The sequence below is a fragment of the Oncorhynchus masou genome, chromosome 24, assembly GCF_036934945.1.
Source record: "Oncorhynchus masou masou isolate Uvic2021 chromosome 24, UVic_Omas_1.1, whole genome shotgun sequence".
NCBI classification, from domain to species: domain Eukaryota; kingdom Metazoa; phylum Chordata; class Actinopteri; order Salmoniformes; family Salmonidae; genus Oncorhynchus; species Oncorhynchus masou.
In genome coordinates this window covers 45,350,379-45,374,550 of record NC_088235.1, presented here as the reverse complement: position 1 = coordinate 45,374,550, position 24,172 = coordinate 45,350,379, and the positions used below count along the sequence as shown (strand labels likewise).

The window sequence follows — 24,172 nt, the reverse complement described above, 5'->3', positions numbered from 1 at the left end:
AAAAGGGTAAAAGATAAGTCACAAAGACCAGAAAGGGAATTCCCAGACACCAGGTCCGCGGGAATTAACACCCTTAGCAAGGAAGTTAAAAATCAAATTTCTTCCGCTCTCACTCGAGACCCTATCCAGGGCTTGCTCGATCAAGGAACAAGCCCACAAGCTTTGTCTATAGACTCGAATCAGTCTGTTCACAGGTCACAGTGCCTGCCTCACTGACCACACTGTCTTCCCCCAATGCTAAATGCAACGCAGTCATCCACAAGGGGGATCTGTCGAAAGCACCCCTTGGGAAAAAGACATTTCAAAACCTCTTGGTGCAGAATCCGATCCAAGGAGATATTAAGATATCTTGACACATTCAATCAAATCAAATTTAAATAAAATGTATTTATATAGCCCTTCGTACATCAGCTGATATCTCAAAGTACTATACAGAAACCCAGCCTAAAACCCCAAACAGCAAGCAATGCAGGTGTAGAAGCACGGTGGCTAGGAAAAACTCCATAGAAAGGCCAAAACCTAGGAAGAAACCTAGAGAGGAACCAGGCTATGAGGGGTGGCCAGTCCTCTTCTGGCTGTGCCGGGTGGAGATTATAACAGAACATGGCCAAGATGTTCAAATGTTCATAAATGACCAGCATGGTCAAATAATAATAATCACAGGCAGAACAGTTGAAACTGGAGCAGCAGCACGGCCAGGTGGACTGGGGACAGCAAGGAGTCATCATGTCAGGTAGTCCTGAGGCATGGTCCTAGGGCTCAGGTCCTCCGAGAGAGAGAGAGAAAGAAAGAAAGAGAGAATTAGAGAGAGCGTACTTAAATTCACACAGGACACCGGATAGGACAGGAGATCACAGAGAGGGACAACAAAGGCATACACTCATAAATATGTAAATTGCCATTTCCTTTGGAATGAGAGGCTGTTCATGTTAAAAATATTAGCATTTCATGAGTGTACTTATGAACTGATTACAGTGAATACACTCTGAGTTTCCAGCTCTTGAGCTGTCCCCACCCCTTTTCCTTTGTCTACCAAGCCGTCATATCAGCTTAGCCCACGAGGGACTTTTCTATCATGTCAGTACCAATGTATGACCTATTGTCTGTGTGTTTATGCAATAACATGTAGCCTAAGCTATGATATTGGATAGCCTATTTGTATCAAGTATCCATTTTCATAGTGTGAATGATGGAAAGTAAACATTTTAATCAAATGATTAATAGGCATCAGGAAAGTGTGACGTGTTAAGGTTGGACCCAGGTGCAGAAAAGAGACCAGACGAGGAATCAGTGGTTAAGGATAAACATAATACTTTACGAAGAAATGATAGCCGCAGGAACACAGTACACTTGAAAAAACAACAAACTCTAAGTCTCGAAAACTCACTCAGGAAACACATGCACTCGGTAAACAATTCAGGCTCTGCAAAGGACAACAGAAAACACACCTCTTTTAACATGTAAATCATAATGAGTAAATTGGACACACCAGAGTGCTAGGACGGTCACTGCCGGCCTCTGGTGACAGGTGGAACCATGACAGTACCCCTCTCGTAGGCCACGGAGCCAGGGCAACCACCACATAGTTGGTTGAAGTTCTGAACAAGTCCCAGTTCCAGGATGTCCCGGGCAGGCACCAACACCTGCTCCTCGAGGCCGTAGCCCTCCCAGGTACTGCAGGGTGCCTCGGACTCAACAAGCCCCCAAAAGATGCTGGATAGTGTAGGCCGGGTGACCAGCAAAATGTCGAGGGCACAGGGGCAAGTGTAGGGGGAGTGAAGGGACTGGTCCTTACCAGCTTGAGACGGGAGACATGGAAGGATGGACAGACCCTCTGGGAAGCTGAAGACGATAGGTGACCGGGTTGATGTGACTCAGGATCTTGAATGCCCCTATGCAAGTCCACCTTTAAGGGAAGATCGCGGGTGGACATTCACAACTGCTGACCCGGTGGGACAAGCCCAAGAGGCCTTCGGTGCCGGTTTGCCTGGTGTAGGGGTCGGGCAGAGGAGCAGAGCAAGGAGGATCGCGCTCTGTTCCAGGTGCGGCGACACTGTCGAATGAATGCCTCGGCTGATAGCACCCCCGCTTTGACCTTTTGTGCAGGAAATGGAGGGGCGGGGGGAAGCTGACACTCGAATGGCGACAGTCCAGTGAACGAGTTCGGCAATGTGTTCTGAGTATACTCTTCCCAGATGAGGAACTTGCTCCAGTTGCTGGCCAGGGTGGAGACGAAACAGCTGAGGAACTTCTCCAGCTCTGTGTTGGCCCGCTCTGTTTGGGGGGTGGGTGGAATCCCGAGGAGAGACTCATTAACGCCCCCAACAGGGACCAGAACGCTTTCCAATACCGTACGATGAACTGGGGCCAACTATCCAAGACGATGTCCTGGGGAAGTCTGTATAGTCGAAAGACATGGGTAATCATGAGATCAGCAGTCTCCTTCGCTGAGGGCAACTTGGGTAAGGCAATGAAATGGGCTGCCTTGGAGAACTGATCAATGGCCACCAGGATAGTAGTAAGCCCTTGGAATGGAAGTAACCCTGTGATAAAGTCTACGGACAGGTGGGACCAGGGCCGGCTGGGGATGGGCAGAGGTTGGAGCAACTCAGCCGATTGCTGTCGTGAGGACTTGCATTGGGCACAGGTGGAACAGGCCACAACAAATCACCCGTTCACGTCCTGAGCCATAGCCCGGTGCACACCGGTTCAGCTTTGTCGAACTCCCTCATTCATATGTGGAAACAATGTCAAACAAGGCATATCCACATGGGCGGTAAATGAAATACATTTCAACAAAGGTTCAGATGCTACTATGCTATTTGATAAGATAACAAGGAAAGTTAGTGTTATGTAATTACACTGTGGTATGACATGAGAAGGAGATCACCTTACTTAAAACAAAAACAGCATAGTTTTTTGGTGTTTGTGTACTTTCTCTGTAAACCGTATTACATACCGTGTGGATATAAGATAACAGTAGATTGGATTGGTAAGCACAAACTGAAGTCCTTTTAAGTGTGTGCCACTGCACTATGCAGTACATTGGACCTCATCTGAATGTTTTGTATACTCAGTGTATATCTCAACAAGCTGCCTAACTGGTCTGTCAGTGTTTTACCACCTGGCCCAACCCACTTGTTATCAACACCATTACACAGTCAATAGTTAAATAGCTGTAGATATTGCTCATGGACTCTATAGTTTCCACAAACATAAAAAAACATAGTACTATAAAGTATTTAGTTTGCACAAATAGCTAGCAAAATATGTATAACCAAGTAGATAACAATGAAAAACAAACAAACATGAAACTGTGTTTATAACTGAGTCTTTCATCCTTAATTGTACTTTTATTTATTTTTATTGGTTGTAGAAATAATATCATAGAAAGGTTGAACAGGTGCAAAAGCCCAGTAAATCTGGACCCAGATCTGCTCACACCCCTTTTTTCTTGGTTGAACACCACAATAGTCATGTGCCTACTACATTCTTTGGATTCTGCAGTAAAATATAAGATATAATTATGTTGCATGTGACCAGCAACTTCACTTGTTGTATAACTGGAAACACGTAGTGTGGGTGTAAGCATTATTCTGCAGCTACAGAGACTTAAAACAATAATAAAAATAATACACATAACACAAAGCAAAGTGCTGAATGATTATTCAACAGCAGGCTATGTGATTCAGCTGGGTAATAATAGCTCTTGTCTAATACAAGAGCAATATTAGCAGATCCTTTGGCTCCCTCATACAGACAATGTATCTCTCTTTTACTGTCTTTACATAATACAGTCCCACACAAATGGTCTTTCACAGTGAATCAAGGCTAACTTGACTGCCAAACACTTGTCAGCAGTGGGAGACAATTTTGAGTGATCCATGAACATGCCAGTGATGGTTCAGTTTGGTTCTACTGTTACTCTGTATTTCACTCTGTATCTCGTCACCTCATACAGTCAGTCGGTTTACATGATTTCTCCCCAGGTTATCACAGTGTTATGTGCTTGCTACAACACTGCAGAGCTATGGGAGAAGGCTGTGTTGTTTGTGTTCAGATTCAGATCCGCACTCACTGAATTCACTTGGTCATCCAGCCGTTGTAAGTCCTGTAGTCACTTGGAGAGACTGGAGGCCTGCTAGAGCTTCTTATGTTTAGCACAGGGCACATCTCCTGACTGGCTGCTTGGAAAGGAGGACCTCATCTTTTGAAACACAGTCACCGCTTTATCGCCAATAGGCTTTGACATGTGTCAAGGTGAGTTAGAGTCTGGGTGCTGTGCAGCTTTGGGTGATAAAACACCCTTGAGTCGTTCCATTATAGTGCTCTGTGTGGGTGGGTGGGTGGGTGGGTGGGTGGGTGATATACAGTATGTAACCTGTCTAAGTCATCCAGATAAAGAGTATCGTTCCTGTCGATAGTACATCAGCAGGTTCAGAATAACCACAGTCATAACATATCACATCATGTCAAAATCTCATCCAATGCACACTTTCACCACTAATAAACTAGGCCTGTTTCGGGCTTTTATGGGTTGATCAGGTGTCATCATTTTCCCTATATGGATGTCTCAGTAAAGAATAGTCCAACAACAACAACCTAAAAGGGATACTTAATGATGTATGCATATGGAGATTACAGCATGATACTCTTCGCAAAATTATCTAACTAAAACCTCCCATTTTATTAATTTACGCCCGTTAATATTTTCCTATCTCAATGTTCACCGAACTCTGACGTTGTCTATTGCCGGCACTGTTGAATGGGCCTCATTTTCAAAGCATTATTCAGAGATTATTTATTTCCAGTAAGAGTATGGAAAATGTGAAGCGTAACCACATGCCATACGTTATGTCCCGCTGGGTGTGTTTGAGTTGGTGGCACCATGCCAAGAGGGAGGCCAGAGAGGAAGCTTATTTGCTTATTTCTATAGGCATGAATAGTCACATTGTACAGAAACGGTTAATCAAGTGACAGTAAAAAATGTGAATGAGGCAACAGTTTTTACTTTTGCCTTTGAGTGGATGAAGCTATAGGGGCCACTAGATTCTAAGGGAAATACATCCACATAGGTATTGTTTATAAAAACACTTGTGGCAGGACATTTCAACATCTGGGATATTTCAAATGCTCCCTATTTACATAATGGCAAAATGTGTAGCAAGGGATTCACAGCATTCTCTCAAAGGGATTAATTTACAGTATGTTCACTGTCAGATAGCACGGTGTTGTTTAGACACTTAGGAAGAAAAAAAATGTAATAGAAATAGTTTACTTTCATGCAACATTGGACAGATATTGGCCAGCTGTCTTTTGATACCCTACCCAAACAGTTCCTTCCATTCAATGACCTACTGTAGCTTTAGCTCGAGCAGTCCCCCCTATCTGGTTATTATCTCACAGGCATTATCTCCCCATCAATCACACAGGACACCAGATCTTCCATTATCCCCTACAGAAACCAGGAAACCCCTGCTTCTCATGCAAGCTCTATCTTTGAAGGACATGCCTCCTTCTCCTCCTACTGTACTCTCTCTCTCTCTCACACACCCACATTCACACAACCACACTCATACACAGAGCGGAGCTCGTGGCCGTCCAGCTGCACAAATATACTGGATACCTGTTAGCGGTGGAAACTGCATTTTCTTTACCTTGAGATTTTCTGCAGTATTCTCCAAAATGAGTAGCTCTTTCTCAGCCAAAATGGAACTGGCTAAAGATATGAAGGAGGAGGATAAGTTGTACAGATATAATGGAGTGCTGTACCCTGTCGTCATGAGTCCAGCGGAGAACCTGAAGGCTATGGAGAGGCTGGAAGCAAGAGCAGATGATGTCATGTTAGTTGCATATCCCAAATGTGGTGAGTCAAAAAAAAAATTGAATGTGGAAATACTGTTAAACATTTAGATGGTCATCCTTGGGCAATGGGCATCTTGATTAAGCATTTACATTTTCTAATAGTCATTCACTATATAGCCATGTTATTTTTACTCGTTATTCACAGTGTCACTATTTACATTTTTATTTTGTATCTTATCTTTTAATCTTTACCTCTGCATTGTTGGAAAAAGACCCGTAAGTAACATTTCACTGTTAGTCTACACCTGTTGTCTACGAAACATGTGACGGATACAATATGATTTGATTTCTGATTTGATTTTACTATTGTATCAAGTTTAATCAGTAAAATAAGGAGTGTTCCTCTTGGTCTTCAGTTGTCTACTCTATGGCCTTACCTACATAAGGTTCAAAGTTCAAGTTCATTAAACAATTGGGGCAATTCATCTTACTTATAGTGTTGTCTTACTCATAGCTCATAGTGTATGCCATTTTATTGCAGCGTGTATTCAAAGTTATACAAAAGGTTTTTGATTTGCTGAGTGGGTTTGGGGTATTTGTAAGTCGCTCTGGATAAGAGCGTCTGCTAAATGACTTAAATGTAATGTAAATGTAATGTATTCTCTTACAAAAGTGACCTATAATTCAATTTCACAATGGATGGGCCTCTGAGCATTTGGACATGGTGAATATGATCTGTGCACTTTGGGGTAGGGCCTCCCGACAGGCAAAATTGGTTGCAATAAAGTCTGTTTCTGGTTTTAACCTTGTTATTACAACCCAAATTTGCAGCCAGTTTTGCTCGCTTTGTCAGTTCTTTCCTCTGCACACTATAGAGCGATGTGAGATAAGCAATCAGTGTTGATGAATGTTGAATTTAACACAGGCCACTCTACATACTGCAGACATAGAGGCCCCCATGTAACAACGATTCATGTAATAAACTTTAATATTTATATTGTAATAAAACCGGTTAATGTAATACCATGTAACAACTCTGGATTAATAGCCAAAGTATGTGCAACCAATCAATTATAGCGTACTAAAATAAAACATGTTATGTATCATTTCCCTTATTTGAATACCACTCCACCTCTTGAAAATACACACACAAACCAATGCGCACACTTACACACACACGCACAAGCACACATTGAAATGTACACACATGCAGTCATAGACACATACACACAGACAGATACACAGACACACACACACAGAAACACAGGTAACACTTTATATGAAGGGGGTATACTTAACATCTTTATGACACCAGTTATAACACCTTTATGAGTGTTGCAATATCATTCATAACAACCGTTATTACACATTTATTCAACATCATTCGTAAGGAACTTTCAAATTAAAACTTCCTTTGAATAGTTCTTTATTTATTATTACAATGGAAGTTTGTATTTTTGCTACCACAGTACACAACCCCCTGATACATGATTCATGCAACAGTCTGGGAGCACCGGGTAAGCCTCAGGGCCCAGTCTTAAAAATATTTATTCTGGATAATAATTATCCCGATTGTGTAATCCCCTTTTTTAATCCGATTTTGAGACAGTTTTTAAAAAAAGAATCGGAATAGGATGATCCAGATGCCACAATATCAAGACAGAATCCAGATTTTCTTTGAATACACCTACACCTTGCCATCTACTGAGATGGTCATGTTCCCACTTCTACACGGTCATAGAGAAACAGATGAGTTAACTACATGAATAAAGGTTACTAATAACAAGTGAAAGAAGAGTCTGACTAGAAACTTCATATGGAGAAAAGGAGTGCTGTATCCTCTGTTGTAAACGCACAACTTCATTATAGGACAAATATATGCACTTATTTGACACTACTCAATTTAACAACTAACCACATATATACAATGCCTTTAGAAAGATTTCATACCCTGTGACTTATTCCACATTTTGTTGTGTTACAGCCTGAATTCAAAATGGATTAAATATGATTTTATTATCCACAAAATACCCCATAATGACAAAGTGAAAATCTATTTAAATTACATGTTGTAATGCAACAAAATAGGAACAACACCAAGGGGGATGAATACTTTTGCATGGCACTAAGTATATCACACACTTTTGCTATGAAACTCCAAATTGAGCTCAGGTGCATCCAATTTCCTTTGATCATCCTTGAGATGTCGCTCCAACTTTATTGGAGTCTACGTATGGCCAATCCAATTGTTTTGACATGATTTAGAAAGAAACATACCTGTCTATATAATGCCCCACAGTTGACAGTGCATGTCAGAGCAGAAACTATACCACGAAGTCCAAGGAACTGTCCGTAGATCTCTGAGATAGAATTCTTTCTCAGAGATCTAAGGACAGTTCCTTGAAATTCATTGTATAGTTTCTGCTCTGGCGTGGTGGAGCACAGAGCAAAAACAAAACAAAAATGTTCACTTCCCAATACTTTTGGAATTTTAAGGGAAAGGTATAAAACCATTTCTAGAGCGATGAAAGTTTCCAAGAGCACAGTGGTCTCCATCATTGGTATATGGAAGAAATATGGAACAACCTAGACACTGCCTAGAGTTGGCCGTCTGACCAAGCTGAGCAACTGGGCAAGAAGGACCTTAGTCAGGCACCGGGAGGTGACCAAGAACCCAATGACCACTCTGACAGAACTACAGAGTTCCTTGGCTGAGATGGGAGTATCTGCCAGAAGGACAACAGTGTCTAGAGCACCAATCTGGGCTTTATGGGAGAGTGGCCAGACCGAAGCTACTCCTGAGAAGAAGGCACATGACAGCACGCCTGGTGTTTGAAAAAAGTCAAGTGAAAGACTCTGAGATCATAAGGCAAAAGATTCTATGGTCTGATGAGACAAATTGAACTCTTTGGCCTGAATGCAAAGCACTATGTCTGGAGAAAACCCAGCACAGCTCATCACCTGTCTAACACCATCCCTACTGTGAAGCATGGTGGTGGTAGCACCATGTAATGGGTATGCTTTTCAGCTGCAGAGACTGGGAGACGAGTAAGGATAGAGGGAACAATTAATAGAGTCAAATATAGGCAAATCCTCGATGAGAACCTACTGCAGAGGGAAAACAACCTTAGACTGGGGCAAAGATTTACATTCCAACAGGACAATAACCCCAAGCCTACAGCCAAAGCAACACTGGAATGGCTTCAGAATACGAATGTGAAAGTCCTTGAGAGGCACAGGCAAAGCCTACACATGAATCACGCTACTCCCAATCTAACGTGGGAGATTTACACAAATATCTATTCCTGTACAATACGCCACCTTTTATACACAAGGTGAGCTCCTTGGGACTAAACTAAGCACAGGTTCTTTGCATCAAGGACAGACAAATGAAGCGATGCAACAATTTATTTCAGTTTCAGCGCCACAAGAATAGCACAATCTCCATAGGCTTAGAGTCTAAGAGCCCCACACATCTGTCCTTCAAGACAAACTTCAGTTGTTAGCAGCAATGTCAAATAAAATAAAATAAAATTTATTTATATAGCCCTTCGTACATCAGCTGATATCTCAAAGTGCTGTACAGAAACCCAGCCTAAAACCCCAAACAGCAAGCAATGCAGGTGTAGAAGCACGGTGGTTAGGAAAAACTCCATAGAAAGGCCAAAACCTAGGAAGAAACCTAGAGAGGAACCAGGCTATGTGGGGTCGCCAGTCCTCTTCTGGCTGTGCCGGGTGGAGATTATAACAGAACATGGCCAAGATGTTCAAATGTTCATAAATTACCAGTATGGTCGAATAATAATAAGGCAGAACAGTTGAAACTGGAGCAGCAGCACGGCCAGGTGGACTGGGGACAGCAAGGAGTCATCATGTCAGGTAATCCGGGGCATGGTCCTAGGGCTCAGGTCCTCCGAGAGAGAGAAAGAAAGAGAATTAGAGAGAGCATATGTGGGGTGGCCAGTCCTCTTCTGGCTGTGCCGGATGGAGATTATAACAGAACATGGCCAAGATGTTCAAATGTTCATAAATGACCAGCATGGTCGAATAATAATAAGGCAGAACAGTTGAAACTGGAGCAGCAGCACGGCCAGGTGGACTGGGGACAGCAAGGAGTCATCATGTCAGGTAGTCCTGGGGCATGGTCCTAGGGCTCAGGTCATCCGAAAGAGAGAAAGAGAGAGAGAAGGAGAGAATTAGAGAACGTACACTTAGATTCACACAGGACACCGAATTGGACATATCAGATTTCTCTCACAGACAAACAAACATTACTTATAATTACGTATCTCACAAAACTAATGTTCAATCAAACGTTGGTGTTGCAATATTCATGGAGGGCGTGCACAGGGAGAAGGTCTACAGTACCAGTCAAAAGTTTGGACACACCTCCTCTTTCTGTCACACCCTGATCTGTTTCACCTGTCTTTGTGCTTGCCTCCACCCTCCTCCAGGTGTCGCCCATCTTCCCCATTATCCCCAGTGTATTTATTCCTCTGTTCTCTGTTTGTCTGTTGCCAGTTTGTTTTGTCTGTTAAGCCTACCAGAGGTTTTGCCCTTGCTCCTGTCTTTTTCTATAGTTCATGTTTTCTAGTTTTCACGGTTTGACCATTCTGCCTGCCCTGAGCCTGCCTGCCGTCCTGTACCTTGTCCCACCGCCCTTGATTATTGACCTCTGCCTGCCCCTGAGACTGCCTGCCGTTCTGTACCCTTTGACTCTGATCTGGATTACTGACCTCTGCCTGCCCTTGACTTGTCGTTTTGCCTGCCCCTGTTCTACTAATACACTTGTGTTACTTTGACACTGTCTGCATCTGGGTCCTCCCTAAAATGTGATACATTCAAGGGTCGTTCTTATTTGAACTATTTTCTAAATTGTAGAATAATAGTGAAGACATCAAAACTATGAAATAACACATGGAATCGTGTAGTAACCAAAAAAGTGTTAAGCATGACCATTATACTGGTGCACATTATGCTGGATACAATAAAATGTCACTCTAAAATATGCCGTTTTGTCACACAACACAGTGCCAAATATGTCTGATATTTTGAGGGAGCGTGCAATTGGCATGCTTGACTGCAGGAATGTACACCAGGATTGTTGCCAGATAATTTAATGTTAATTTCTCTATCATAAGCTGCCTCCAATATTGTTCTAGAGAATTTAAAGGTATGTCTAATCGGCCTCACAACCGCCGACCATGCCAGCCCAGGACCTCCACATCTGACTTCTTGACCTGTGGGATCGTTTCGGTGGACACTTTTGTGGGGGGGAAACTAATTCTGATTGTCTGGCCCTTTCTCCCAAGTGGCTGGGCCTATGCCCTCCCATGCCCACCCATGACTGCACCCCTGCCCAGTCATGTGAAATCCATGGTTCAGGGCCTAATGAATTTATTTCTGTTGACTGATTTTACTGAAACTCTGTAAAATTATTGAAATTGTTGCATGTTGAGTTCATGCAGTATTTTTGTTCAGTATATATTCCTTGGGTTCATATGCCTGGCTCAAGTCCACAATGGAGCCAGATCTGGGTGTAAATTGTAGACCCTATATTTCAAATGCTTCCACTCAATGTACTTGATGATTGTGCTTTCCTGGCGCAATGGAACCAATGGAGTATTCCCAAAAGTGCGAATTTTTCTGGCACTCCAGGCAAACCCTCAAAGTACTGGAACGATTTCAAATACTATTTACACCCAGGTCTTGAGGGCACCAGTGCAATTGGTGTCATTGTAATATGTCGAGTAACCTTGCCTGAGACTTGCATTAGCTCCACAAGCTAATGACTTGGCTTTAGCTCAGCAAGTCTAACACAGGAAGTAACACCAGCAACTGTCCGGCTCACTCCCACAATATATTTCTAATAAAATAAATTGTAATGCTGTAATTTATTTATTTTACCTTTATTTAACCAGGCAAGTCAGTTAAGAACAAATTCTTATTTTCAATGACGGCCTAGGAACAGTGGGTTAACTGCCTGTTCAGGGGCAGAATGACGGATTTGTACCTTGTCAGCTCGGGGATTTGAACTTGCAACCTTTCGGTTACTAGTCCAACACTCTAACCACTAGGCTACCCTGCCGCCCCAATGAAAAAACACTTTTATTTTGAAGGTTTCATATGAATGATATTGTATAAATGTGTTATAAATGATACTGCAAAATTCACAAAGCGGTTATGAATAGTTTAATAAAGGTGTTATGAATGTATTATATATCTTTAATTTAACCGTAACACACATACTGGTATATACCCACATATACAGACTCAATGTGTATTACAAACACACAAATGCACATTGCACACACACTCACAGGTACACGTAGTGACGTGACAAAATAGCACACACACTAGTGGTGCATGGGTCAGCTGTTTGTTCAACAGCCCGCAATTGCTAATAACTCATACACAACTGATGAAATGAAAATCTTAAGTCCGCACCTGACCCTAACCCACATATATAGAAAATGTGCTGTAGGCTACAGTCAGAGATGGCGGCATGATTTTTTGACAGGGGATGCAAAAACAAAAATGGACTACATTTGACATGTTTCTGCTCATAATTTCCAACATTTTGGTAGGCTATTTGTTAGTCAACTTGTATATAAGACATATACACGCAGCTTCTCTTCTGTTATTATATGTTGCCCTAGACTAAATACAGAATAATGTCATAGATTATAGAATGAATACTTCAATCTAGTTGACATTGGTAAAGTTTTCTCTGTCATGTCTGCTTCTTGCGCGGAGCAAAGACGTTTAGGGACCTGGGAGAAAATGGAATGACAAAACAAATGATGGGAAAGATTTTCTGTGCAAAATTAAAAATGTACAACAATTTGACTGGTTGTAAGGAAATAGAAAGCTGTGAAAGAGACCCAACATGTTTCTGATCAGATTTCAGCTTGGCTTGGATGCATATTTTATGTGGTAGAAGAGACCTTCCTTCCCGAACTTTATTTCCAAATCATCTTTAAAAAAAGCACCTTTATAATAAAGCGCTTGCAGGCTAACAATAGTATACGATTCCTAATGTGACGAGTAGCCTAATCATAGGACAATATTTGGTTACAGTATTCACTACCGCCTAAGTTAATTTACCTCATGACTGTTTGCAAAACAAAATAGACCGTTGTGAACAGGCCGTACATGTCTTTGAAATGCATTATTACAATGGGTCTGTGTGTGAGAGAGAGAGAGAATTAGATGGGTTTTGTACCTAAATTAGTAAAAACAAGATTGTTACAATTCAAACTGAGCACAAATGGACAGCTGTGCAATTCATCCTCCTTTTTTATTTTGTTCCCATTTTAGCCAAGTTTAGAATTGTAAACTTATAGAAAATATAAGTGGAAAACTATTGTGAGCATGCTCCATATCACTTAATATCCACCACAAGGGGGAGAGAAAAGAAGAGGGAGCAAAAGATGAGAGAGGAACAGAGAGGGAGAGAGACCCGACTCAACTCAAACTGAACTGTCTGTTGTACAGAGGAGCATGTTTCCGACTCCAAACCCCCACAACTGAATAGATAGATCATGAACGCACCACTTACAAAACAGAGCTGAGAACTTTCCATGTAGAGATGTTATTTTATTTAACCTTTATTTAACTAGGCAAGTGAGTTAAGAACAAATTCTTATTTACAATAACCATAACCTGGACGACGCTGGGCCAATTGTGTGCTGCCCTATGGGACTCCCAATCATGGCCAGTTATGATACAGCCTGGAATCAACCCAGGGTCTTTAGTGATGCCTCTAGCACTGAGATGCAGCGCCTTAGATTGCTGCACCACTCAGGAGCACCCCTAAGAATGGGGTCCCTATATAAATATCCCATGTTTTTTGTCTCTCCCTTACCCCAATCCTAGTACAATTTATAGCAATAGTGCAAAGGAAAAATAGTTTTGCACAAATTGTTACACCTCTTCTGCAGGGAGTGGTGCCATTTGGGGCGGCAGAGTAGCCTAGTGGTTAGAGCTTTGAACTAGTAACCGAAAGGTTGCAAAAAAAGAATATTCACCATTTCACCACAGGGGGTGCTACCCCAAGCACCACTTCCTCCCGTGGCTCTGCCTGCCTTATACATTGTTAATTTGGTGTAAAAAAAAGGTATATCTTTTAGTTTGGTCCTTTTGAAATCTTCAGTACACAGTTCAAAGCATACATAGCCTACCATTCAAAGTATATTGTAAGGACAATGCAAATTGTAAAGGACAATTTAGAAAGTGCAAAGAGCACTCTGAGTATATTTCAAGCCCTGATTTTGAAGGTGTGTCCCACCCTTTACCTGGTCTCCCCTTTTAACCTCAAACGGCCTCATTGATGTTAACCCTGTTTCTTTTTATTTTAGCTGTATCTTTCACAGTCCATGAAACCATTTTATGGATATTACAAAACACTAAGGGCTAGTTTTCCAGACCCAGAATATGCCTAGTTCTGGACTAAAATTAACTTTTAATGGAGATTCTCAATTGAGAATGTTTTTTATACCAAGACAAGACTTCATCTGTCTCTGGGAAACTGCTCCTTAGCGGATTGCCACTCACATGACAAATATTTGGGGATAATAACTTAATAACACTCTTGCCTAATTGTGAAACGTGGTGAAACATTTTTAAGAATATCAAAGGACACTAACCCTTTCTATTCCTGATCCCTCTGTGTACATTGAAAAACCTTCTCTTATGCTCAAATGTTAATGGACCTGAATGCTCACTGTCTCCGGCAGGTTTTAATTGGATGGTGGCGGTGCTTCGTAAAATACTAGCAGCAGCAACTGGTGAGAAAGCAGAGTCCCAAACCCCTCCATTGATGGAGTTCTTTGGGCCAGAAATGCAGCAGGTGTGTTATTCTGCTTGACTACCCTGTAGTTTTAGCAACACTGCAGGTTTGTCTGCCTCAAATAAATCAAAAATGTAAATAATGTAATATGCTTTGTGTGTAATAATTGGAAATGCTGTATATGTGTTGTGTGGTGTTGTATGTTTCACACATTAACACATTCCCTGTAGCATAAAGAGGTGCTGTGGTTATATTGGGAAGTTTCTAGCCCACTTTAGGTCCATAAAGGAGGTTTTAATGACACAATGTCAGGTCAGGACGCTGTTCTCTATCCTACTTATGTCACAAACGGAGAGAATATCTATACAGTCAGGTGTAAAGGATGTCACACTGCTTGCTCAGCAAGTACTGCTTCCGAATGATTCGGCTCATACAGAGGCTCCAACCCAGGACCTCTGCCTCGCAAACACATGTGATTGCACCCCTGAAGCATCTTACCCAGTCGCACCACCGAAAAACTTGCTCTTCACCAGCGCAAGTGGAGACACTTCAGGCTGAGGCGTGAGGTTTACAGATCCCCCATCTGTTACACAGGCAAACAATAATGTCATTTTACTGTTCTGGAACTAGTCACAATAATTAGATGCATGTGCTGAAATCATGCTGTGATCCAGTAAGGCCCATTAGTGAATGTTAGTGAATTACAAACATGTGCTGTGAGTGGCCTCCAATGAACGCCCTCATGAGCCCTTGTGTGTGGAAATGTTAGCATAGCTGGACCTTAAACTTCATCCAACAAGAGTGGTCTATCTACAGTATACACCCATGATTCTCCCACCGAATGCAATTAACATGGAGGATATAGTGAGATGCTATATTATAACAGTGGTTTGTATGGCCAGCTGTGTCAGGATTGAAGAGTGTGTAACTGTTTTTACATTGGTTCCCTGTGATCCCCTATGCCTAAAACAACATAACATGCCTGTATGCACAGTGTCTGTTCAGCATATGACCGTAAGAGCAACAGCATACCATGGCTCATGTAGCGTTAAATGGACGCCTTGTCTAACTTCCAGGTTATTCACAAAGCCCCGTCCCCCAGATTTCTAGGGACACACATGCACCCAGATAACATTCCTGCATCCTTCACCACAAAGAAAACAAAGGTATGTACTTTCAATCAGGTATCTAAGTGTTGTTGTGATGGAACTCACGATTACCATGTTTATTTTTCCAGCAGTGTTTTTATGCTTTGGGCCCACAGAACTTCCTCTTTTGATATGAGTGATATGAAATTCTACCACGACTTCCTCCAAACAACAACTTGCAATTCCCTTGTTATGTAATTGTGAAAGCTTTTCCTGTGCAGTGTCAGAGTTAGTGTTTCTTTTCAGACAGAGTACCACACAGACATAGATACAGTGGGGCAAAAAAGTAGTTATCCCACTTAAAAAGATGAGAGAGGCCTGTAATTTTCATCATAGGTACACTTCAACTATGACAGACAAAATGAGAAAAAAAATCCAGAAAATCACATTGTAGGATTTTTTATTTATTTATTTTCAAATTATGGTGGAAAATAAGTATTTGGTCAATAAAAAAAGTTTATCTCAATACTTTGTTATATACCCTTTGTTGGCAATGACAGAGGTCAAATGTTTTCTGTAAGTCTTCACAAGGTTTTCACACACTGTTGCTGGTATTTTGGCCCATTCCTCCATGCAGATCTCCTCTAGAGCAGTGATGTTTTGGGGCTGTTGCTGGGCAACGCAGACTTTCAACTCCCTCCAAAGATTTTCTATGGGGTTGAGATCTGGAGACTGGCTAGGCCACTCCAGGACCTTGAAATGCTTCTTACGAAGCCACTCCTTTCTTGCCCGGGCGGTGTGTTTGGGATCATTGTCATGCTGAAAGACCCAGCCACGTTTCATCTTCAATGCCCTTGCTGACGGAAGGAGGTTTTCACTCAAAATCCCATGATATATGGTCCCATTCATTCTTTCCTTTACACGGATCAGTCGTCCTGGTCCCTTTGCAGAAAAACAGCCCCAAAGCATGATGTTTCTACCCCCATGCTTCACAGTAGGTATGGTATGCTTTGGATGCAACTCAGCTATTCTTTGTCCTCCAAACACAATGAGTTGAGTTTTTACCAAAGAGTTCTATTTTGGTTTGAACTGACCATATGACATTCTCCCAATCTTCTTCTGGATCATCCAAATGCTCTCTAGCAAACTTCAGATGGGCCTGGACATGTACTGGCTTAAGCAGGGGGACATGTCTGGCACTGCAGGATTTGAGTCCCTGGCGGCGTAGTGTGTTACTGATGGTGGGCTGTGTTACATTAGTCCCAGCTCTCTGCAGGTCATTCACTAGGTCCCCCCGTGTGGTTCTGGGATTTTTGCTCACTGTTCTTGTGATCATTTTCACCCCACGGGGTGAGATCTTGCGTGGAGCCCCAGATCGAGGGAGATTATCAGTGGTCTTGTATGTCTTCCATTTCCTAATAATTGCTCCCACAGTTGATTTCTTCAAACCAAGCTGCTTACCTATTGCAGATTCAGTCTTCCCAGCCTGGTGCAGGTCTACAATTTTGTTTCTGGTGTCCTTTGACAGCTCTTTGGTCTTGGCCATAGTGGAGTTTAGAGTGTGACTGTTTGAGGTTGTGGACATGTGTCTTTTATACTGATAACAAGTTCAAACAGGTGCCATTAATACAGGTAACGAGTGGAGGACAGAGGAGCCTCTTAAAGAAGAAGTTACAGGTCTGTGAGAGCCAGAAATCTTGCTTGTTTGTCGGTGACCAAATACTTATTTTCCACCATAATTTGCAAATATATTCATTAAAAATCTGACAATGTGATTTTCTGGATTTTTTTTCTAATTTTGTCTGTCATAGTTGAAGTGTACCCATAATTAAAATTACAGGCCTCTCTCATCTTTTTAAGTGGGAGAACTTGAAGAATTGGTGTCTGACTAAATACTTTCTAGCCCCACTGTATATACACTGCAAAGAACAAACTGTACGGAGAACATGGTAGACAGAGCAAAGCACAAAACATACACACACAGGACACTATTCAGCAGACAATCACACTCCACTCAAATCTTTTTTTAAATATAAGTCGTATGATATGTTACGAATTACAATCTGTTGTGGCTAATGTTAGATAAGTAGCTAGTTGGCTAACTTTAGCTAGGCTAGGGGTAAGGGGTTAAGGTTAGGGTTAGAAGTTAGGTTAAAGGGTTAAGGTTGTGGTTAGGTAAAGGTGTAGCTAACATGCTAAGTAGTTGCAAAGTAGCTAAAAAGTAGTAACATGCAACCTTTGGATTTCTAAATGTTCGCGTTATATGCTTACCCATCCAACCACCTTCCTTTTGGTTTTTCCTGAAGTAATATTCTATAAAATATACCCTATACTCTGTAAAATAGGCTCAGAACTTTTGTGAAACAGCACGTTAAAAATATTTGGCAAATAGAAGGTGTTGCTTATTTTCCCTGGTGTATTTATCCCTGTGTTTCCTGTCTCTCTGTGCCAGTTCATCTTGTTTGTCAAGTCAACCAGCGTTCTTGTTTCTCAGCTCCTGCTTTCCCAGTCTCTCTTTTCTCTCTCTCCTGGTTTTGTCCCTTGCCTGTCCTGACTCTGAGCCCGTCTGCCTGACCACTCTGCCTGCCCCAGACCTCAAGCCTGCCTATAGCCTGGTACTGTTTGGACTCTGACCTGGTTTACGAACTCTCACCTGTACCCGACCTGCCTTTTGCCTACCCCTTTTGCCGTAATAAATATCGGAGCTCAACCATCTGCCTCCTGTGTCTGCATTTGAGTCTCGCCTTGTGCCCTTATAGTACGTACTGGCCATGACAGACCCAGCAGACTTGGACCATCCCCAATCATCTTGTCTCCCTACAGGGAGCCACCATTGGGAGGCATGAGGAGCTACTTCAGCACCTTTTGGAAGGGCTTCGTTCCCTGATCGAACGCCACGACCAAGGGTTTAAGGCGATAATGGAGCAAATCCATGAAGTAGCTCATAGGCACGCCACATCTGAGACCTCCTAACCACCCAGTAACCTTTCTACTAATTGTGGATTTGTTCAACCTACCCCGGCTCCCCGAGAACCCTGCTTACCTCCTCCGGAGCGTTATGCAGGTGATCCTGGTACCTGCCTGGCATTCCGTTCCAAGTGCTCCCTCATTTTCGAACCCCAGCCCTCTTCGTTCCGATCGAAGTTGCATCAAGACCCCGGATGGAAATGTCCAAATGGATCCTGAAAAGGTGAAAGCAGTGGTAGATTGGCCTCAACCTACGTACAGGGTGCAGTTACAACGTTTCCTGGTGTTCGCCAACTTCTACCGCCGTTTCATTCGGGGGCTACAGCACCCTGGCGGCCCCCCTCTCTGCACTCACCTCTCCCAAAGTACCTTTCACATGGTCTCCAGATGTTGACAGAGCCATTGTGGACCTGAAGCATCGGTTCACCCCAGCACCCATCCTCGTCCATCCGGACCTGTGTCGTCAATTTGTGGTAGAGGTTGATGCTTCTGATGTTGGAGTGGGTGCAGTCCTGTCCTAGCGATCTGCCCAGGATCAGCTCCATCCCTGTGCCCTCCTGTTCCATTGTCTCAATCCAGCAGAAAGGAACTACGAAGTAGGCAACCGAGAACTTCTGGCTGTCAGGATGATGCTGTAAGAGTGTAGGCACTGGCTGGAAGGAGCAGAACAGCCTTTTTTTGTTTGGACCGGCCATAAAAAAATGTAATATCTCCGTACAGCCAAGCGCCTTAACTCCAGGCAGGCCCGGTGGGCTTAGTTATTTACAAGATTGAACTTCACCCTTTCCTACCGCCCAGGGTCCAAAAATATAAGTCCTGACACCCTCTCCCGCCTATACAATTCCTCTGCCACACCCTCGGTCTAAGAAACCATTCTCCCTACCTCATATGCCTTGCGGCTTCAGTGGGTTGTGGTATTGAAACCTTGGTTCGCAAGGCCCAACGCTCCCAGCCTGATCCTGAAGGGGGCCTGGCTGAGCAGTTGTTTGCCCCAAACTCAGTCCGGTCCCGGGTCCTGGAATGGGCTCATTCCTCCAGGCTGACCTTTCATCCAGGTTCTGGTCGAACCGTAGCCTTCCTCCGACAACATTTGTGGTGGCCCACAATGGTTCCTGAAGTCTCTGCCTTTGTTGCCACATGCACTGTGTGCTCAGAACAAGACTCCACGGCAAGCTACTTCTGGCTTCCTTCAGCCACTACCTGTCCCGCGTCCCTGGTCCCATATCTCTCTGGACTTTGTCACTGGGCTCCCTCCATCTGATGGCAACACCGTCTTTCTGACGGTAGTGGATCGGTTCTCCATTTCATCCCTCTCCCCAAACTACCCTCGGCCAAGGAGCCGGCTCAGCTCATGGTGCAGCACATCTTCCAGATCCATGGACTCCCAGAGGACATTGTCTCCGACCGCGGTCCTCAGTTCTCGTCTCAGCTCTGGAAGGCGTTCTGCACTTTTAATGGGTCGTCGGCCAGCCTATCCTCCGGATTCCATCCCCAATCCAACCGCCAGTCAATTTCTCGCATGGAATAGCCATCGTTTCTCAGAGCAAGAATAGACTGGCGAGTTTCAGAAGAAAGGTCTTTGTTTCTGGCCATTTTGAGCCTGTAATCGAACCCACAAATGCTGATGCTCAAGATACTCAACTAGTCTAAAAAAGGCCCATTGTATTGCTTTTTTAATCAGCACAACAGTTTCCAGTTGTGCTAACATAATTGCAAAAGTGTTTTATAATGATCAATTAGCCTTTTAAAATTATAAACTTGTATTAGCTAACATAACGTGCCATTGGAACACAGGAGTGATGGTTGCTGATAATGGGCCTCTGTACGCCTATATAGATATTCCATACAAATCTGCCGTTTCCAGCTACAGTAGTCATTTACAACATTAACAATGTCTACACTGTATTTCTGATCAATTTGATGTTATTTTAATGGACAAAAAATGTACTTTTCTTTCAAAAACAAGGACATTTCTAAGTGACCCCAAACTTTTGAATGGTAGTATATATATTGACCAAAAAATATTTGGGGGATTGGAAATTATGCAGACAATTACATTGATGGAAGCTACAATCTATCTGCAATATAAAAGCTGATCTACCCCTTAAAATGTTTTAGATATACAGTATATATAAAAATATATATATTAACCTTTGTGTTATGTAACCACACCAAACATAGCATATCAACCATATTTGAGTGATGTTTGTTCACTACGTTGCGTCTAGTTTATGAGACCAGACTGCCTGGATCAGTTATTATTATTATGTTATGGTCTTCTGTTGATCAAAAACAGATGCTGGTGATATTCAGGAACCCGAAAGACACAGTGGTTTCCTTCTATCACTTCTCCAACAAAAACCCATTTCTACCCACTGCCGAGTCTTGGGACCGCTTCTTCTCAGAGTTTATGAGTGGAAAAGGTATCTAAAGTAAAGAGTCCTTATGAACATTGGGTTTATAGTTTGGGGTTTGCTTTACCTAAAAATACAACTTGAGTAATTGGTATTACAGTAAGAGATGTCTCTATACATTACAATGCCTCATCAGAATAGTTTGTGCCTATTCCTAGTTCCCTGGGGTTCATATTTCGACCATGTACTTGGCTGGGAGAGGAGAATGGATGACCCTAACGTGATAATAGTCACCTTTGAGGAGTTAAAACAGGTATCAAACATTCCTTGTGTTTTGGAATACAGACCATATTTTTGATAGGTTTTGCTTTTTGTCATTTACATTCTGTCTTGTTAATTGTGACCCACCCAGGACCTGAGTGAAGGTGTGCGAAGGGTCTCGGAGTTCTTTGGTTTCAGTCTCAGTGATCCTCAGATCCAGGCCATCTCAGAGGAGAGCACCTTCAACGCTATGAAGGAGAGCTCCAATGACTCACACGGCCAGATGGGCAACGTCTTGTTCAGGAAAGGTGTGTTTTTTTTGAGAGAGAGAGAGAGAGAGAGAGAGAAAGAGAGAGAGAGAGAGAGAGAGAGAGAGAGAGAGAGAGAGAGAGAGACAGAGAGAGACAGAGAGAGACAGAGAGAGAGCGAGAGAGAGAGAGAGAGAGACAGAGACAGAGACAGAGACAGAGACAGAGACAGAGAGAGAGAGAGAGAGAGACTGTGTTTGTTTAATCCCACCTACCTGAGACAGAAGATGTGGCATTATGGTGAGGCAAACATACACTTGATATGATGTCTGTCAACTAAATACAGACTCATGTCTCAGGTCTCATGTTCCTCCAAAAACAACCCTTGTCTTTTTCAGGGAGAGAAAGCTAATAACCTTTGGTAACCTCCTGTAAGTTGAATGCATGAATCAATTGCTGTCTGTCTGCCTAACAAACCATGACTCTTACCCCTAAATACAGTGCAGTATATAGTCTGTCATTCATTGACTTGTGTTGTGCCACTCTGCTGAGGCATGATATAGGTAGCATAGGAGAACATCTCTCTCTCTCTCTTTCTACATGACCTGACACAACCTTAACATGCCTGTGCTGAACAGACAGCCTCATGCTGGGCGTGTCTTTTAACATTAGGCCCGTAGTTTAACAGCTTATATGTGAAATTTGCGCATGTATAGCAGGCCAAGGGTCATATATGGCCCTCTACAGCATATGTGACATTGAGCTCACTGAAACTTATTAAGGGATACAAATACAGTTATTTTTTGTAACAAATTATAATATTATCCGTTGTGTATTAGGATTAATTGAGATCGCAAATGTGTAAATATCAAAATAAAAAACAATCCCACTTGCTAATCTAATTGCCTGCCAGTTATATAATGCAATCATATGTCAGCTTTGTCCACTGATCACAATGGATAATAGCAGCGCACACTCCATACACAATCCTAAAAGGCTGTTGCACACTTGTTTAGTTAGTTTCATACATGATTATCACACCACCAATGTTAAACTTGGTGGACTGGGATTTCTCGGTTACATTTGTGTTATTATACTGTATGTTTCATACTCGCCATGCACATTCACTACGGTATGCTGCATGTCTTAGGTGTGAGGTTGAGGTAATCTTATTATCAATCAAAGTTATGTTTTATAATATGTTGGTTACCTCACACTACCTAAAAGACTAGGTCAACTGTAATCTATGAATAACTGTAATCAAAAGATAACTTATGTCATGTACTTGCTCCACATTGTTCACGTGTTTTAGTCTTGCTCATGTGTGTTTAATGGGTATTTCCTCCCCAGGTGAAGTAGGAGACTGGAAGAACCATTTCAGCCCAGCCCAAAGCCAGGAGATGGACACAGCATTTGAGAAGCACCTGGCAGGGACTAAGCTGGGGGCTAAACTGAAGTATGACCTGTACTGCAAGTAGATAGCAGACAGGATGAGCACTGACTGAACTTGAGACAGGACGCAAGGGAAACACTGACAGATTAGGAAAGTTCAACCCCAACAGGCAGGAGAGCTGGTATGCAGTAGCTAAACTGACATAGACAATGAGGAATTTGGTGGTGTGACACTTGACTGTGGTTACTCCACTTGACTGTCTTACACTGCAGCCATTCAAGGGCATTTTTGTGAAAGTGTGAAATGAGATAGACATGATATACTTCATGTTGGATTCTTTATACACATCTTGTAATCCTTGTTTTTATACCACTGCACTTTAAGTATGTTAATTCAAGTTGGTTCAATGATTGATATCAGCCTCCTTGTCTGTATTTTATGATATTAAGCATTCAGTTCAGAGTAGCGGAATTTTACTCCAGGATCATATGTGCCACACAGTGTAGTTCCATGAATTACATGCCACATGGGGTGAACTATAATGATCATGTTCAAAGTCCTAGTAAGAATGCCTTTTGACGTTGGCACTGTCTTTTGTCGTAATGGCTATGCTTTCCAACAATGTGACAGGTTACATGCAATAAGACCATTGGATTGAAATGCATACAATACTAGAAAAATATATATACAGTGGGGAGAACAAGTATTTGATACACTGCCGATTTTGCAGGTTTTCCAAATTACAAAGCATGTAGAGGTCTGTAATTTTTATCATAGGTACACTTCAACTGTGAGAGACGGAATCTAAAACAAAAATCCAGAAAATCACTTTGTATGATTTTTAAGTAATTAAACGGAATCTAAAAACAAACCAAATATATTGTGTCCTTAAAATGTATATAGTGTATGTATGAACTGGAAGTAGAAGCCAAAATATGGTTATCCATTAGTTTATTCCAATTAGGGGAGGGGTGTAAGGGTTAGGAGAAAATAATAAAGAAGGAAAATATATTTAACAAATATATGTATAAAATAATATATATATATATTTACCTCAAAATATATATGGGGGATTGGAAATTATGCATACAATTACATTGATAGAAGCCACAATCTACTGTGTTTGCAATATTAAAGCTGATCTACTCCCTAAATAAACTGAGCAAGAAAAGAAACATCCCTCTTTGTCTTTCAAAGATAATTTGTAAAAATCCAAATAACTTCACAGATCTTCATTGTAAAGGGTTTAAACTGTTTCCCATGCT

At 42.2% G+C, this 24,172-nt stretch overlaps 1 protein-coding gene across 1 annotated transcript; it reads left to right on the top strand.

Moving 5' to 3' along the window:
* Nucleotides 1-5,570: 5,570 nt before the first annotated feature.
* Nucleotides 5,571-23,830, top strand: LOC135512250 (sulfotransferase 6B1-like). Its single transcript, XM_064934072.1, has 7 exons — nucleotides 5,571-5,866; nucleotides 14,544-14,656; nucleotides 15,673-15,762; nucleotides 20,948-21,074; nucleotides 21,224-21,318; nucleotides 21,418-21,574; nucleotides 22,865-23,830. The coding sequence occupies exons 1-7, from the start codon at nucleotides 5,686-5,688 to the stop codon at nucleotides 22,990-22,992; spliced, it is 891 nt and encodes a 296-aa protein (XP_064790144.1). The 5' UTR covers nucleotides 5,571-5,685; the 3' UTR covers nucleotides 22,993-23,830.
* The last annotated feature ends 342 nt before the right edge of the window (nucleotides 23,831-24,172 follow it).